Raw genomic sequence first — 16,555 nt, forward strand, 5'->3', positions numbered from 1 at the left:
GCCCATTTGGATGTGGCCCATCCGACAGGGCCCTTGGCTGGAAGCCAGCTGGCTCTGCTCTCCCCCACACTCACTGGATGACCTTAACAGGTCCCTGTACCTCTCTGGGCCAAACAGGTGAGGGGAGGTAGAGCCAACTCCATGCGCCTCTGGCCCTGGGAGTCAATGTTGCTGGCAGGAAATACAAGTGAGTGGGCGGGTGAACTAGCACTGTGGGCCTGCAGGGACCCCACAGGCTCAGCTCCATTCCAGCCACGGCTGAGAGGTAACGGGGGTTGCTCTGCCAGGCAGCATTCAGGGCCTAGCTGTGTACCGCAGTGAACCACTCTCTCCAAGGAGAGAACCCCTAGGCTGCCACAGTGGTTGACCAAAGTGATGGCCCCCAGGAACTTGTAGGGGTTCTAGGCCCCCACAGACTCCAGATGCTGAATCCCTGGAGATGGTGCCTGGGCATGAGGAGTGATAGAGGGCAGCCAGCAGGGCAGGCCACACAGCAGTCTCCGATCTCATCTCACTCCCCGCAGAAGGCAGTGTGGAGTGGCGGTCAGGCACCAGGCACTGCAGCCAGCCTGCCTACGACAGGGAAGGAAGCAGTCATCGGGTAAGAGTGAGTCCTGAGGAAGAGTCCCCGGCCCAGGGACACCAGAGGCAGACAGCAGACCTCCGGGGAGCACGCTTTATTTGCATCTCCCAGGACAGAGTTGGGGAGGGAGTCAGGGGATTTGGGGTTGAGGATATGGCCAGGCTCAGGTCCTGGGACCCCAACCCCCTCCCCAACCCCAGGACTCAGCTGGAGTTGGAGGCTGGGCATGGGAAGCTCTGGGTGAAGGTCAGCATCTACTCCACACCCTTCATGAACTCCAGGAACTCTGTGGAAAGAGGGGCAGGTGTGGGTCGGGGGTGGGGGCTGGGCAGGGCATGGAGGCAGGGGACCAGCCCACCTACCCACTTACCATCATAGTCGATGCGGCCATCGTTGTTCTTGTCTCCGTCCTTCATGAGCTCCTCGATGTCGTCCTCCGTGATGGTCTCGCCTGTAGCCTGCAGCATCATCTTCAGCTCATCCAGGTCGATGTAGCCATCAGCGTTTCTGTGGGGAGGGGGCTCAGGGTAGGACTGTGGGGAGGGCATAAGGCAGCCCCACCCATGCCCCAGGAGGCAGAGCAGGGACACTGGGAGATGGGGCATCCCTCTCCCCAATCAGGCAGAGGCCGCAGGGTCCCTAGGCCTGGAATCTGAGACCGCCCTCCTCTACAGTTTGGCTTGAGTGTGGGTCAGGGTCAGAGGTCAAGGGTCACATGCTCACTTGTCAAACATGCGGAAGAGGTCAGACAGCTCCTCCTCAGATTTCCCTTTGCTGTCGTCCTTCATGCACCGAACCATCATGACCAGGAACTCATCAAAGTCCACCGTGCCGCTGCCTGGGGGTGGGCGGCATGGCCGTTACAGAGGCCGGGGTAGGTACTGCAGGCAGCACCTTCGACATGAACCCCCATGTTCTCACCGCACCCTCACACCAAATGCCAGGCTTCTGTGGCCATTATGCCCATTTTATAGATGAGGCAACTGAGGCTCAGATAGGCAAAACCGCTCCCAGCTAAACAGAGCCAGCATTCCAGCCCCCAGCCAGCTGGGGTTCTTCTGGAGCCTGGGGAGGAGGGGGCTCACCGTCCTCGTCCACCTCGTCAATCATCTCCTGCAGCTCCTCAGGGGTGGGGTTCTGGCCCAGCATCCTCATCACCTTGCCCAGCTCCTTGGTGCTGATGCAGCCATCCTCAGCACCCAGCACGAAGATATCAAAGGCTGCCTTGAACTCTGTGTTCAGGGGTTGGGGGGCATAGTAGTCGGGGCTCAGCAGCCAGGACCTCAGAAGGCCAGAACCCTGGGGCCATCTGCCAACCTGCCCACCTCCCTCAGAGACCTCTCTGAGGTCAGAGCAAGAGGGACCAAGCCTCTGCTCTCTGGTCTGAGGTCCTCTTCTGGTAAGGGGTCCCCATGCCAGCCTGGCCCCGCTGGTCTCCCACATGTGTGATAGGGGTTCTCACCATTTTTCTGCTCTTCTGTCAGCTGCTCTACCTAGAAAGGAAAGGGATTCTCAGGGCTCAGACTCAGGTATAGCTGCTGCTGAGGAAACCAATCCATTCCACAGGTGAGAAGGCTGGAGCCGGAGGAGGCAGGCTATTTCCAGGCCACAGGGCGGAGGTCTCAGTCCTCCCTCCCTGCCCCCAAAGCCCTGATGTGACCCAGCTGGCCTCACTGAGACTGGGCTGAGGGCCAGGGTGACAGGTGGGCACCCCCTTCAGGGCCAAGGTGACCCTCAGTAACAATAGTCAGTGACCACTCAATGCCCTTTCAGCCCCTGATGAAACTCAAGCCGGGTGGCCCGAGGGACAGCTGTCCCTCAAGTTGGGACAATAAAACCAGTGTGGGGGCAGGCGAGCCACCCACTGTAACCTGACCAGGGTGGCCACTGGGCTATTTTTAATGAGGAACAAAGTTAAACCTGGTGATTGTTCTGGGGACTTTGGCATGCAGGGGGTGGGGCAGCGTTATCTGGCCCCCTGGCCTGCTAGTGCCGCCTCAGGAGCCAAAATTAGTCCCCAGCTCCGCCAGGCCTTGTATGGGCACTGGGTGGAGGGCTGCCCCCACTCCAGCTCCATGGATTCCCACAGGATAAGCAGGCGTGCCCCCAGAGCTGGCTGTAGCACTTCCCTGCCCAGGAGTAAGGGAGGCTGAGGGAGGGGTTCCCCTGGGGACAGCTGTTCATTCCAGGATGTCCTTGCTCTGGGGTTGGGGGAGGTCACCACCACCCCTGGATAGAATAGCATCTGAAGACCCCCAGTGACCCAGGAGGCTGCAGGGGCTTGGGGTGACCACTCTCCAGCCCTTGTTCCCTCGCTCTCACCCCTATCTAAGCCACTGAGCGCTGAGCCTGCCAGGCATGATGGGAGCTGGGGCCCCAGTTCTCTGTTCCTTCTTCCTTGGTTTTCCCTCATGTCCAGAACTTCCCTGCCTCAAACTTCAAAGCCCCATCTCCAGCCCAGGACTCAAGCTCTGCAGCCCACTCCTCTCACACCCTCCACCTCCCAAAGCATCTTCGGCCAGTCAAGGGGCTGGAGTGGGGTAGCAGATTTTGAGCATGTGAGAAGCATAATGTGAGGGGCAGAAATGGGGGTTGGGGACAGGGAGACAGTAATGGGGACTCAGACAGCTCAGGAGGAAGAGATGAAAAGAGAAAGGCAAAAATGTCCAGAGACAAATGCAGAGACATGTGGCTGAGCGACAGTGCCTCAGACTACAGACACTTGGAAACAGAGAGTGAGACATGATGCTGAAAGCTGCGACATCCTCCACCACCCTTCAGAACCTGAACTCCCATCCCTTCTGCATCCCCAAACACCAGAACCACTGTCCCTGTGACAGCCTGGATTGAAGGCACGTAGGCTTTCTCCTGGGTCCCCACCACTTCCCTGGGGCTACTGGCCTCCCATTCTGAGCTGAGTGAGCCCCCAGTGGGCCTGCCCACCCCAGCCCTACCCAGCCCTGTCCCTCACCGCAGCCTTGTAGATGTCATCCATGCTGGCGGCTCACAGGACAGCCTGCTGGGGTTGCCAGCCGGCCCTTGACTTAAATAGCCCTGCCCCACCGCATTCCTGGCCCAGCCCAACCCAGCCCAGCCCATCCCTGCATGTAGTATCCTCCAGTCCCTCCTCTGGTCCCAGTGATCTCAGGCTGGCCTGAGTCCCCGTGTCCTCTGCCCAGGGCAGGAAGCAGATGAAGGGCTACAAGGACCAGGTTTCTTTCCCTCCTGTCCCCCACACTCCCCAAGGGACTCTCTGAAAAGGTTTCTGGAATGAATGAAAACATGAGTCCAGTGCAGGACAGGAGTTACGAAGTCGTGGGCCCTAGGCAAGGCCCGGGCAACACAGCAGCTCAGGCTCCCATCCAACCAGGGAGGCGGGTGCCATGACCACCACTTTCCAGATAAGGAAATTGAGGCTCTGGAGGAGTGGTGACTTGCCCAAGATCTGACTGACTTGGCAACCCCTGCCTTTAACTCAACCTCTCTGGAATGGGGGTGCAACGTGCAAGGAGAGGCTGGGAGTGCAGGGCCCTGCCAAGAGAAGCCTTGAATATCAAGCTCATAGTACGATGCTGTGGAACTGGTGAAGGAGGAAGTGACTGATCCACCTTAGGACAGGGTGGCCAGGAGCCTTCTGCCAGAGGAGCCTGCCCCAGACCTCCCATCCGCCCAGGGAGAAGTACTCACTTCGGGCTTAAGTCAGCTGCTGTCAGTTATTCAACAGCACCCCTACAGATGCCCCATCTGTGGCAGGCTCCTTTCCTCCTCACCCTCTAGTTAGGTTACCACCTCCCTCTTCTAGGTCTCATTTTTCCTTGGTTTAGGACTCAGTTCCCCATTCTAGCACTGTAGTTCCTGGGTCCAGGTCAATCTGTCTCCCTCGTTTTAAACTCTGGCAGGCCACCCCGTGGGGTTCTTGTGCTCAGTGGCGGCACACACCCCTCCATCCACCTACACCCTCCTTCGTACAGAGTTCGTATCAAGTTTATCCCTCTTGATAAACACGCTCCCTGCCTCGAGCACTACTGCGTGCCGGGCCGCGCATGAACCGACCCACTCAGTTGTCCAGGAGCCCCACTGACAAGAGATCTCCGAGTCTCGGAGAGGTTCAGAACTGGCCCAGAATCGTTCTCGCCCTGCTCCGGCGGTAAGCACAGGTCCTGTTTTCCCCTCCAACCCGCCTTGCCCTAAAGAGAAAGAGCTCAACAGCCAGGTGAGGCACTATTATGGCCTCCTTTATCCGGAGGAGTAAACTGAGGCCAGGAAGAGCAGTGACTTGCTTCGTGTAGCCCGGAAGGCTCGAGACCTTCTGTCCCCTCTTCCCGAGGACGGAGGGGCGATGCCCAGAGCTGTAACCACCAGGGGTCTCAGTTTCTAGCAGGTTGCGCAGTGTACCTCCCGCCGCGCCAAGCAGGTAGAGATTACGCAAGCGAGCACCGCGCACGCGCGCGCTGTGGGTGGTGCCTGTCAATCACGCACGAGGGGCGGGGCGAGGGCGCAGGAAGAAGGCGGGGCCAAGATGGCGGCGCAGCGCGCGGCGGGGGCGTGGGGCGGCGGGGGCTGGGGGGCGGTGGGACGTTGACCCCGCCCCCTACTGCTGCCAGTCTGCGCCGGGCGGCGGCGGCGGCGGAGACCCGAACATGGCGACGCTGCGCACCTTCGGGCCCGAGCGGGAAGCCGAGCCGGCCAAGGAAGCTCGCGTCGTGGGCTCGGAGCTCGTGGACACTTATACGGTTTGTTGGGGGCGCGGGCACCTGAAGCGGGGGTGGTGGCTGGGACCGGGAGTCCGACTTGGGGGCTTGGGGAGGGGTTCGGGATCTGCAACCCTGAGGAGCGGGTAGAAGGGTCTGCGATTGCGAGGGGGCTGGGACGGGGGATCTAAGGAAAGGGATCTGGGCCTCGCAGGTTCGGGTGAAGGGTTGCTCGGGGCCTGGGGAGGCGGTTTGGAAAAGGGTACGCGATCAGAAAGGGAGGCTCGGGTTGGGGGCGGCATCTGGGGATAAAGGGGGCCTGGGGAGGGGGGTGTCTAGATGAGGCGAAACGCCTCTAGATCCTCTAGGACTGGAGGGGCCCCGGCCTGAGAGACCGTTACTGGGGTTCAGGAGAAAGGCGATGGGGAGAGGGTCTCTGATGGATGGAATCAGGGAAAAGGGTCAGGCTCCGCAGGCCTTGAAGAAAGAGAAGGCGCCAGCACCCTGATCTGGGAAGCCTGCGGTGGTGGTTGAGATTTTCTCTGAGAAGTGAAGGATAGACCTGGGGGGCAGACGCCTTGGGGGTCGGGCGGAGACAAGAACGGAGGACGGGTGGAGCCCAGCTGTGGAGAAATAGGGGTGGTCTCAGTGCTGAAGCGCAGGCCCTATAAACCTTAGGAATCTTCGTGACTTTGGGCTGTGGGAGCGAGATGGGGCAACAAGCTGCGCACACACACTTCTAAGCTATGGGGGAGACAGAGGACAAATGGGGGGTAGTTTCCGACTCTGATGGGGTTGGATGCCAGGCCTGTGAGCCTGGTGGGCTGCCTGGCAAAAACTAGGCATTGAGCACCTCCCTGCTTCATCCCCTTTGTTCCCGCAGGGTAGGGAGTGGGTGGGGGCCTTGGCCCTGCCTGCACCCCCCTCCCTGGCCCTCATCCTAACCTCCCCCTCTGAGGGCCATTCATCAGGCTCTTTTCTCCTTTCCTGAGGGCAAAGGGAAGGAATCAGGCAGGATGGGAAGAGGAGAGGGGTGGATCCTGGAGCAACAGGCCAGCCTGGAGAAATGGCTGCTCCTCAGGGCTGGAGAAGGCTTCAGCTCCATGCTGCAGAGAGGAGAGGGAAACTAGGTGCAGGAGGCGGGTGAGGTCCCTGAGCTGATGGCTGGCACCTTCAGCAAGAGGGCCATCTTCAAAAAGCTCTCCCTATTCTGGACTGCACCCCTCCTCTGCATGTGTGTCGGGGGAGGTGGTGATCTAGATTGGACCCTACCATCCTCTGTCTCCGGGTGTGCCGGGTTGGATATTATGAACACACCTACCCTTTGAACACTTGCCATGGGTCAGGCCCATGGACAAAGCATTTTACATGCATTGCCTTACTTGGTCCTTGATTCTAAGATGGAGGAACTGAGGCTCAGAGAAAACTTAGGCTCCAAGTTAATTATATAAGTGACACATAAGCTGCAGCCAGGAAATGACAGAACCAGGTTTTTAACCCAGGCCTTCCTTAACCTCTAGGCCATATTGCCTCCTGATAGAGCTTAGTTGCTACCACTCCCTCCCCACATCAGCTGCTTGTGCCTTGATTCCTGGCTCAGTAGCAGAAATCACAGCCATGAACCAGTTGAAAGGGTTGGAAAAGGACTTGCTTCCAGGAGGGTAGGGCACCTGGAAAGAAGTACAACAGAGAAGATGCTCAGGCTACAACTGGCCCTCCTCTGCCTCCCTTGGAAGAAATGGCCTTGCCTGCAGCTCGGGTTGGGTTTTGAGTTACCTAGAGGCAGGTGGTAAAAAACTAAAGAGGTGACTTGTTGTGGTAATCACTTTTTTCATTCCTTACTGATGGATGGAGCCACAGGCTTGTCCCATGTGCCTCCCAGCCCTACTGCTTGGGCCATGGAGGAGGCTGAGAGGGGCCCTGCTGGTCAGCAAGGGTCAGGTGCAGAGGCTAGTGGGCAGGGGCAGCCTGACTTTGGCCTTGGGGTGGGTCTGAGTTGCAGAGAGAAAGACTGATAAAAGATAATTGGGAAAGGTAATTGCAGCTTTTGCTATAGGGGGAGGAGACTCCTTGTTGGGGCTCCCTTGCTACAAGGGCTTTTGGTTTCCCATTTTAGGTTTACATCATACAGGTCACTGATGGCAGCCATGAGTGGACGGTAAAGCACCGCTACAGCGACTTCCATGACCTGCATGAAAAGGTAACTGTTAAGAGCTGGGAGCACATATTTCAGGGCTGGAGGGTCCTGTAGGCCAAGTTTCCATTGTGCCACACGTTAGTTTTAGGGCAAAAGAGGCTCCATGTCCATAGTTCTTAATAAATCACTTTGTTAATATAACTGCGTTCATTAATATAGCATGTAAATGCTAGCCTTCAGCTCTAGCATGAGCCAGTCTGCAAGGAGCATATTTGAATTTCAGTTTTAATATTTCCAGTCCTAGCTTGGATACGAGATGCTGAGACAGTTTCCTGGGAAGGGGACAGGTTTGAACTTGTTCGACCTAGCTATGGCTATTCCAAAGCCTGTGCTGTAATATCTGGCTGTGATTCCATCTTTGCTTTTGGAGATGCTGTCTTTCTCTGGGTCATTTACAGCGTGTTTTAAAGACACACCACTGCCCTAATTGGTTTGTACTCTGGCTTGGAAAAGATGGCAATTTTAGGGGCAAAAGGTGTTACTTTTCTGAATGTCTCCAACGTCTCCAGATGGAATTCCTTGTCTGGAATTGTATTGGTATTTCTAATGCTAATTTGGATTGAAAGAGGCGAATCCCAGGTGCCCTCGTTTGGTCACTGATCTTGGTACTGCAGGGAGGGGCTGTGCAAGTGCTGACAAGCGCCTGTCCTCAGGCTTCTTGCCTTGGCCTTACATAGGCACAGAGCCTCTTAGTCTGTGGTTGATGTGCTTATGTTTTTTTACAGCTCGTTGCAGAGAGAAAGATTGATAAAAATCTGCTTCCGCCCAAAAAGATAATTGGGAAAAACTCAAGAAGCTTGGTGGAGAAGAGGGAGAAGGATCTGGAGGTCTACCTCCAGAAACTCCTGGCTGCCTTCCCTGGCGTGACCCCCAGAGTGCTGGCCCACTTCTTGCATTTTCACTTCTATGTAAGTTCCTCATCGGGTTTTCACCTGTGCCTGCAAACCCACAACTGCCAAGCTTGAGGCAGCAAACCAGGGGGGACCTCAGCTTTGAGGTGGGCCGGGGTTTGACCCTAGGTTAGAAGATGGAGGAACGTCACCCTGGTTAGGGATGTGTTGTGGGCAGAAGCACGTTAGTTGACAGATTTGCCTTAAATTAGACTGAGTGTGGCCACAGAGATGCTTTCCTCTACCACAAGGCATTTTGTTTAGCAAAAATGGCCTGTGGGTGTTTAAGCTAGGTTTCCATCCAGATGGATGAGGCTGGATTAGAAACAGCTGACACCTGGGATAGACTATTGTTGAGTTGTTGTTTTACAGCTCAAAACTAATTAAGGGATTAGTCTGTGATGGTGGAATATCACCATCTTGGGACATGTAATCGGGGTCCACGCTGCCAGGGTGCTAAGGTTGAGGGTAGATAATTTCTTCTGATGGGAGAGTGTGTCGTAGAACAGCTCTGTACTCCGTCCTGGACAGAAGAACAACTTTCGTAAGTTGCTGGGGACAGAATGCGTTGTCATACTTTAAGAACAGCACTTAGGCAGTGTGAAACCACAATATTTGGGGGTTTTTTTCGTTTGTTTTTGTTGTTGTTGTTTTTTTGAGACGGAGTCTCGCTCTGTCGCCCAGGCTGGAGTGCAGTGGCCAGATCTCGGCTCACTGCAAGCTCCACCTCCCGGGTTTACACCATTCTCCTGCCTCAGCCTCCCGATTAGCTGGGACTACAGGCGCCTGCCACCTCGCCCGGCTAGTTTTTTTTTAATTTTTTTATTTTTTTAGTAGAGACGGGGTTTCACCGTGTTAGCCAGGATGGTCTCGATCTCCTGACCTCGTGATCCACCCATCTCGGCCTCCCAAAGTACTGGGATTACAGGCTTGAGCCACCGCACCTGGCCAATATTTGTTTTTTTGAGACAGAGTCTTGCTCTGTCACCGAGGCTGGAGTGCAGTGGCGCGATCTCGACTCACTGCAACCTGCGCCTCTTGGGTTCAAGCAATTCTCCTGCCTCAGCCTCCCGAGTAGCTGGGACTACAGACTTGTGCCACCACACCCAGCTAATTTTTGTGTTTTTAGTAGAGATGGGGTTTCACCATGTTGGCCAGACTGGTCTGGAACTCCTGACCTCAAGTCATCTGCCTGCCTCAGCCTCCCAAAGTGCTGAGATTACTGGCATGTGCCACTGCACCTGGCCAAAACCACAATATTAAATAGCAGTTCTATTTATGAGAATTTTTTTCTAAGGAAAAATCAGGCAACTGCAAAAAGGATATATGAACAAAGGTAGTCATTCCAGGGTTGTAACAAGATAGTAAGGACAACCCTAAAGTCTAGTAGAAGAGGTTACAAAAAAAGAAAAAAAAGAAAACAGGCCGGGCGCAGTGGCTCATGCCTGTAATCCCATCATTTTGAGAGGCCGAGGTGGGCAGATCACTTGAGGTCAGGAGTTCGAGACCAGCCTGGCCAACATAGTGAAACCCCATCTTTACTAAAAATACAAAAATTAGCTGGGTGTGGTGGCAGGCACCTGCAATGCCAGCTACTTGGGAGGCTGAGGCAGGAGAATCACTTGAACCCAAGAGGCAGAGGTTGCAGTGAGTCGAGATCATGCCACTGCACTCCAGCCTGGGCAACAGAGTGAGAGTGAGACTTCATCTCAGAAAAAAAAAAAAAAAAAGAAAAATCAAAGGGTACAGCAAGGCTGAGCACAGTGGCTCATGCCTGTGATCCTAGCTCTTTGGGAAAAAACAAACAAAAAACAAGTCTGCAGCTCCCCCATCATTTTCCCAGCAGCACACCAGTCTTCCCAGCAGACTCTGTCTCAAAAAAATGCAGCTTTCTTAAGCAGTATCCAATCGTATGGCTGTAGTTTTTTTTTTTTGTTTTTTTTTTTTGTTTTTTTTTGAGACAGGGTCTCACTCTCTTGCTCAGGCTGGAGTGCAGTGGCCTGATCATGGGTCACTGCAACCTCAAACTCCTGGGCTCAAGCGATCTTCTTGCCTCAACTTCCCAAATAGCTGGAACTATAGGTGCATGCCACCACACCCAGCTAATTTTTAAAATTTTTTTGTAGAGATGGGGTCTTGCAATATTGCTCAGGTTGGCTTCAAACTCGAGCTCAAGCAATCCTCCCACCTCTGCTTCTCAAAGTGCTTGGACTGTAGGCATGAGCCACGTACCTGGCTGACTATGGTCTCATTTTTATAAAAAGTTGATATGGATATATTTGTCTAGGAAAACTCTAGGAGGTTTACGTACACCAAAATGCTAAGACTAGTTTTCTCTGAGTGATAGATTTTCAGATAATTTATGTTTACTCGTTTTCCCTTTATATGATGAAGACGGGGAAGAATCCACTCCCTTATTCAGGCTCACCCTGAAGTAACCTGTGAGTTATGGTCCTAAAAGCCCAGCTGTATTTAAAATACAATTTTCTTGGCCAGGTGCAGTGGCTCACGCCTGTAATCCCAGCACTTTGGGAAGGCCCAGATAGGCAGATCACTTGAGGCCAGGAGTTCTAGACCAGCCTGGCCAACATAGCGAAACCCCTTCACTACTAAAAATACAAAAATTAGCTGCACGTGGTGGCGTATGCCTGTAGTCCCAGCTACCGAGGAGAGAGGCATGAGAGTCACTTGAACCTGGGAAGGGGAGGTTGCAGTGAGCCGAGGTCATGCCACTGCACTTCAGCCTGGGCCACAGAGTGAGACTCCGTCTCAAAAACAACAACAACAACAACAACAACTTCCTTAAAGTCTTTTCAGAGTAAGACAGTTGAACTTTTCTTGCATCACTGAAGAGCCTAGAAATTTGGTGGCAGTGCTAACCTTGGGCCACTGAGCTTGGCAGGGATAGGTGAAAAAGTAGATAGCATTCATAGATGGGAACTGTGTATGTGCTTTGGATTTTATTTAGCATATACCAGCAAGTATAGGGTTAGCAACATACCCTTTTGTAAACATATTTTTACCCTTTCTTATGTGAGAAAAAATTTGCGTTCCTTATGCAAGTCTTTCAGATAAACTTTACTGGTTAGTATTTTAAGAAATAATGTACTTTAAAGGTCACGCACAGTGGCTCACACCTGTAATCCCAGTACTTTGGGAGGCCGAGGCGGGCGGATCATGAGATCAGGAGATCGAGACCATCCTGGCTAACATGGTGAAATCCCATCTCTACTAAAAATACAAAAAATTAGCCGGGCGTGGTGGCGGGCGCCTGTAGTCCCAGCTACTCGGGAGACTGAGGCAGGAGAATGGCGTGAACCTGGGAGGCGGAGCTTGCAGTGAGCTGAGAGACCGTGTCACTACACTCCAGCCTGGGCGACGGAGCAAGATTCCGTCTCAAAAAAAAGATTGTGCTTTAAGGAAGCTTTGGTTAGCCATTTAGGGATGAAACTTGACATGCAGCCCTTTGACGGTATTTATTCCTTACTTGATACCTGTGCCTTTGAGGAGAGATCTCGCTGGCTGCCTCACATGTGCCTGGCTCTGAGGGTAGAAAGGCCTGGACTGCTCTTTTGAAACTGGTTTGCCTGAGATGGGCCTGGGCTGGCTACATCTGGTTCTGGTTTGAGGCAGGCTCCACTACTTGTAGAAGTTTTGATATATTTGGAATTAGTGTTATCAAACAGGTCCCTAAGTTATATAAATCCTAGGATTTAAAAAAGCAATTGAACCCATCTTTGGATTAAACCCACAGTTGATCAGCCATGGCGCTGCTGACATTTTGGACTGGATAATGTGTTTCTGTAAGGAGCTATCCCATGCGTTGTTTAGCAGCACCCTGGCTTCTACCCACTGGATGCGAGTAGCACTTCGCCACCCAGCTATGGCAATTAAAGATGTCTCCAGACATTGCCAAATGTCCCACTTGAAAACCACTGGATTAGATCTTCATTTGGGGCCTAAAGATTTGTCAGCCTTTTCTCCAGGCTGGGAGCTCTCTAGGGAATGTTTCTCTTAACTTTTATACCATCTGTGTCCTCTTGGAAATTGTTCCACATGTGTTCTGCCTCTTGTGTTGCTGACATTGGATAGGGTGGACCCAGGGAACCCTATTTGGTCATGGTGTGAATTTTTTTATTTTGATTTTTTGAGACAGAGTTTCGTTCTTATTGCCCAGGCTGGAGTGCAGCGGTGCGATCTCGGCTCACTGCAACCTCCGCCTCCCAGGTTCAAGTGATTCTCCTGCTTTAGCCTCTTGAGTAGCTGGGTTTACAGATGGCCTGCCACCACACCTGGCTAATTTTTTGTATTTTTAGTAGAGGTGGGGTTTCACTATGTTGGCGAGGCTGGTCTCGAACGTCTGACCTCGTGATCCACCTGCCTCAGCCTCCCAAAGTGCTGGAATTACAGACGTGAGCCACCACGCCTGGCCATGGTGTGGATTTTTAAAAATTGAGGTATAATTCACATACCATAAAATTAACTCTTTTTAATGTGTACTATTTATTTATTTATTTATTATTATTAAACTTTAAGTTCTGGGGTACATGTGCCAAATGTGCAGGTTTGTTATATAGGTATACATGTGCCACAGTGGTTTGCTGCACCCAGTGTGTACAATTTAGTAGTTTTTAGTTTATTCACAACGTTGAGTGACCATCGCCACTATCTAATTCCAGAACGTTTCATCAGCCCAAAAAGGAACCTGTACCTGTTAGCAGAAGCTTCCCACCCCTCTGTGCCCCGCCCCTGGCAGTCACTAATCTACTTTTTGTCCTTATGTATTTGCCTCTTCTGGACATTTCATAGAAATGGAATCATACAGTGTGTGGCCTTTTGTGACTGGCTTCTTTAATTTAGCCTTATGTTTTCAAGGTCCGTTCATATTGTAGTGTGAATCCTTCGGTCCTTTTATGATGGAGTAATAGTGTATTTTTTGGATATACCACATTATGTTTATTTATTAGCAGTTGATAAGTGTTAGGTTTGTTTCCATTTTTGGCCATTGTGAATGATGCTGCTATGAGCATTTGTATGTTAATTTTTATGTGAACTTATGTTTTCATTTTTGTTGGATATATAGCCAAAAGTGGAACCTGAGTTATATGGTAACTCTATGTTTGACTTTTTGAGGAACTACCAAATTGTTCTCCAAAGTTGTTGCACCATTTGACGTTTCCATCGGCAGTGTACAGGTTCTAATTTCCCCACATTCTTGCTTAACACTTCTTGTCCTTTTTTTTTTTTTTTTTTTTTTTAATCATAGTTGTTCTGGTGGGTGTGAAGTGGTATCTCATTGTGGTTTTAATTTGCATTTCCCTGATGACTAATGTTATTGAGCCTCTTCTTTTTCTTTTTTTTTTTTGAGACAGAGTCTCGCTCTGTCACACAGGCTGGGGTGCAGGGGCATGATCCCGGCTCACTGCAACCTGTGCCTCCCGGGTTCAAGCGATGCTCATGCCTCAGCCTCCCGAGTAGCTGGGACTATAGGCGTGCACCACCATGCCTGGCTAATTTGTATATATTTTTTTAGTACAGATGGGATTTCACCATGTTGGCCAGGATGGTCTCAAACTTCTGGCCTCAAGTGATCCATCCACCTTGGCCTCCCAAAGTGCTGAGATTACAGGTGTGAGCCACCACATCTGGCCTGAGCCTCTTTCCATATGGTATTTGGCCATTTGCATATCTTCTTTGGAGAAAAGTATCCAATTCTTTATCCTTTTAAAAATCAGATTGGGCAGAGCGCGGGTGGCTCATGCCTGTAATCCCAGCACTTTGGAAGGCTAAGGCGGGCGGATTACTTGAGGCCAGGAGTTCGAGACCAGCCTGGCCGACATGGAGAAACTCTGTCTCTACTAAAAATACACAAATCAGCCATGCATGGTGGTATGTGCCTGTAATCTCAGCTACTTGGGAGACTGAGGCACAAGAATGGCTTGAACCTGAGAGGCGAAGGTTGCAATGAGCCAAGACCACACCACTGCACTCCAGCCTGGGTGACAGGGTAAGACTGTCTAAAAAAAAAAAAAAAAAAGTCAGATTATCTTTGTTGAGTTGTAAGAGTTCTTTATATATTCTGGCTACTAGACTTTTAGAAACATGCAAATACTTTTTCATATTCTGTGAGTTGTCTTTTTTTTTTTTCTTTGAGATGCAATCTTGCTGTGTTGCCCAAGCTGGAGTACAGTGGTGTGATCTCGACTCACTGCAACCTCCACCCCTGGGGTTCAATTCTCGTGCCTCAGCCTCCCGAGTAGCTGGGACTGCAGGCACATGCCACCATGCATGGCTAATTTTTTTTGAGACAGAGTCTTGCTGCATTGCCCAGGCTGGAGTCCAGTGACACAATCTCGGCTTACTGCAACCTCTGCCTCCTGGGTTCAAGCAATTCTGTCTCAGCCTCCCGAGTAGCTGGGACTACAGGCATGCACCACCACGTCCAGCTAATTTTTGTAGTTTTAGTAGAGACGGGGTTTTACCATATTGGTCAGGCTGGTCTTGAACTCCTGACCTTAGGTGGTCCACCCTTCTCGGCCTCCCAAAGTGCTGGGATTACAGCCTTAGCCACCACGCCTGGCCTGCCTGGCTAATTTTTGTATTTTTAGTAGAGACAGGGTTTTACTGTGTTGGCCAGGCTGGTCTCGAACTCCTGACCTTAGGTGATCCACCTGCCTCAGCCTCCCAAATTGATGGGATTACAGGGGTTAGCCACCGTGCCTGGCCATCTTTTCATTTTCTTGATGGTCTTCATTGAAGCACAAAAGATTTAGATTTTGATTAAGTTCAGTTTATCAGGCCGGGCGCGGTGGCTCAAGCCTGTAATCCCAGCACTTTGGGAGGCCGAGATGGGCAGATCACGAGGTCAGGAGATAGAGACCATCCTGGCTAACATGGTGAAACCCTGTCTCTAAGAAAAATACAGAAAGTTAGCTGGGCATGGTGACTGATGCCTGTAGTCCCAGCTACTCGAGAGGCTGAGGCAGGAGAATGGCGTAAACCCGGGAGGCAGAGCTTGCAGTGAGCTGAGATCCGGCCATTGCACTCCAGCCCAGGCAACAGAGCGAGACTCCGTCTCAAAAAAAAAAAAAAAAAGTTCAGTATATCAATTTCTTTGGTCTCTTGTGTTTTGGTATCATATATGAGAAACCATTACCCAATCCAAGGTCACAAAGATTTATAACAATATATTCCTGTATGGATTTTGTTTGTTTTTTGAGACAGGGTCTTGCTGTGTTGCCTAGGCTAGAGTGCAGTGGCACCATCTCGGTTCACTGCAGCCTCGACCTCCCAGGCTCAAGTACTCCTCCCACCTTAACCCCCCCAAGTACCTGGGACTACAGGCATGTGCCACCGTACTTGGCTAATTTTTGTATTCTTTGTAGAGATGGGGTTTCTCTATGTTGCCTAGGCTGGTCTCAAACTCCTGGGCTCAAGTGATCCGCCAACCTCAGCCTCCCAAAGTGCTGGGTTTATAGGCGTGAGCCACCACACCCAGCCTGCGGTGTGGATTTTAATAACAAGGAAAGAAAGCACTACTTGTTACCAGCCCACTTTAGGTGGGAGTGCAGGGGTTGCCGCCTGTGTGAGTGAGGGGCACACTGCGGCACTTGCCTGTTGCCGTGCTGCTCTTCATATTGCTGTGTCCTGACCCTCCTGGACATGCGGTGACAGGACTCGTCCCAGAACCCCTGGAACAGGTTTTCAAACTCAGTGAAATGGAATCCCATGTGGAATTCTAGCACACCATGTGGGGCAGGACCTCCAACTGTGGTGGACTTGGAGGCAGGCAGAGGCGAGTTTATCTCCCACCCCTACTTTTCAATGGTTTAGTCCAAGTCAGTCATTTAACCTGCCTGTGAGCTGGAGGCTGATGAGCCGGGGTCCTTGTGAGGCCTGCAAGAGACTGCAGTGGGCCGGGTGCGGTGGCTCAAGCCTGTAATCCCAGCACTTTGGGAGGCTGAGACGGGCGGATCACGAGGTCAGGAGATCGAGACCATCCTGGCTAACACGGTGAAACCCCGTCTCTACTAAAAAATACAAAAAACTAGCCGGGTGAGGTGACGGGCACCTGTAGTCCCAGCTACTCAGGAGGCTGAGGCAGGAGAATAGTGTAAACCCAGTAGGCGGAGCTAGCAGTGAGCTGAGATCGCGCCACTGCACTCCAGCCTGGGCGACAGAGCGAGACTCCGTC

The 16,555-nt window shown here is 52.1% G+C and overlaps 2 protein-coding genes across 3 annotated transcripts in view; one reads left to right on the top strand and one right to left on the bottom strand.

Moving 5' to 3' along the window:
• Positions 1–662: 662 nt before the first annotated feature.
• On the bottom strand, positions 663–3,676 carry TNNC1 (troponin C1, slow skeletal and cardiac type). The gene is made up of 6 exons (XM_015130757.3): positions 3,555–3,676; positions 2,046–2,076; positions 1,669–1,815; positions 1,307–1,421; positions 954–1,090; positions 663–869 (listed from the first exon to the last, which is right to left on the bottom strand). The coding sequence occupies exons 1-6, from the start codon at positions 3,576–3,578 to the stop codon at positions 838–840; spliced, it is 486 nt and encodes a 161-aa protein (XP_014986243.1). The 5' UTR covers positions 3,579–3,676; the 3' UTR covers positions 663–837.
• A 1,535-nt stretch (positions 3,677–5,211) lies between these two features.
• Positions 5,212–16,555, top strand: part of NISCH (nischarin) — a 39,060-nt gene continuing 27,716 nt past the window's right edge. For both annotated transcript variants that reach the window (XM_015130755.3, XM_015130756.3), the window contains exons 1-3: positions 5,212–5,316; positions 7,391–7,474; positions 8,197–8,379. In XM_015130755.3, the coding sequence (XP_014986241.2) occupies positions 5,224–5,316; positions 7,391–7,474; positions 8,197–8,379 (360 nt within the window). In that variant the 5' untranslated portion in view covers positions 5,212–5,223. The remainder of the gene's footprint in view (positions 5,317–7,390; positions 7,475–8,196; positions 8,380–16,555) is intronic.

The sequence above is a fragment of the Macaca mulatta genome, chromosome 2 (genome assembly GCF_049350105.2).
Source record: "Macaca mulatta isolate MMU2019108-1 chromosome 2, T2T-MMU8v2.0, whole genome shotgun sequence".
NCBI classification, from domain to species: Eukaryota; Metazoa; Chordata; class Mammalia; order Primates; family Cercopithecidae; genus Macaca; species Macaca mulatta.

Excerpts from the sequence above, each read along its gene's own strand:
- TNNC1 (XM_015130757.3), bottom strand. The coding sequence starts at position 3,578 with ATGGATGACATCTACAAGGCTGCG. Across the intron at positions 1,816-2,045 it reads GACAGAAGAGCAGAAAAATG|AGTTCAAGGCAGCCTTTGAT; the intron begins GTGAGAACCCCT and ends CCCTGAACACAG. Across the intron at positions 870-953 it reads TGGCCGCATCGACTATGATG|AGTTCCTGGAGTTCATGAAG; the intron begins GTAAGTGGGTAG and ends CTCTTTCCACAG.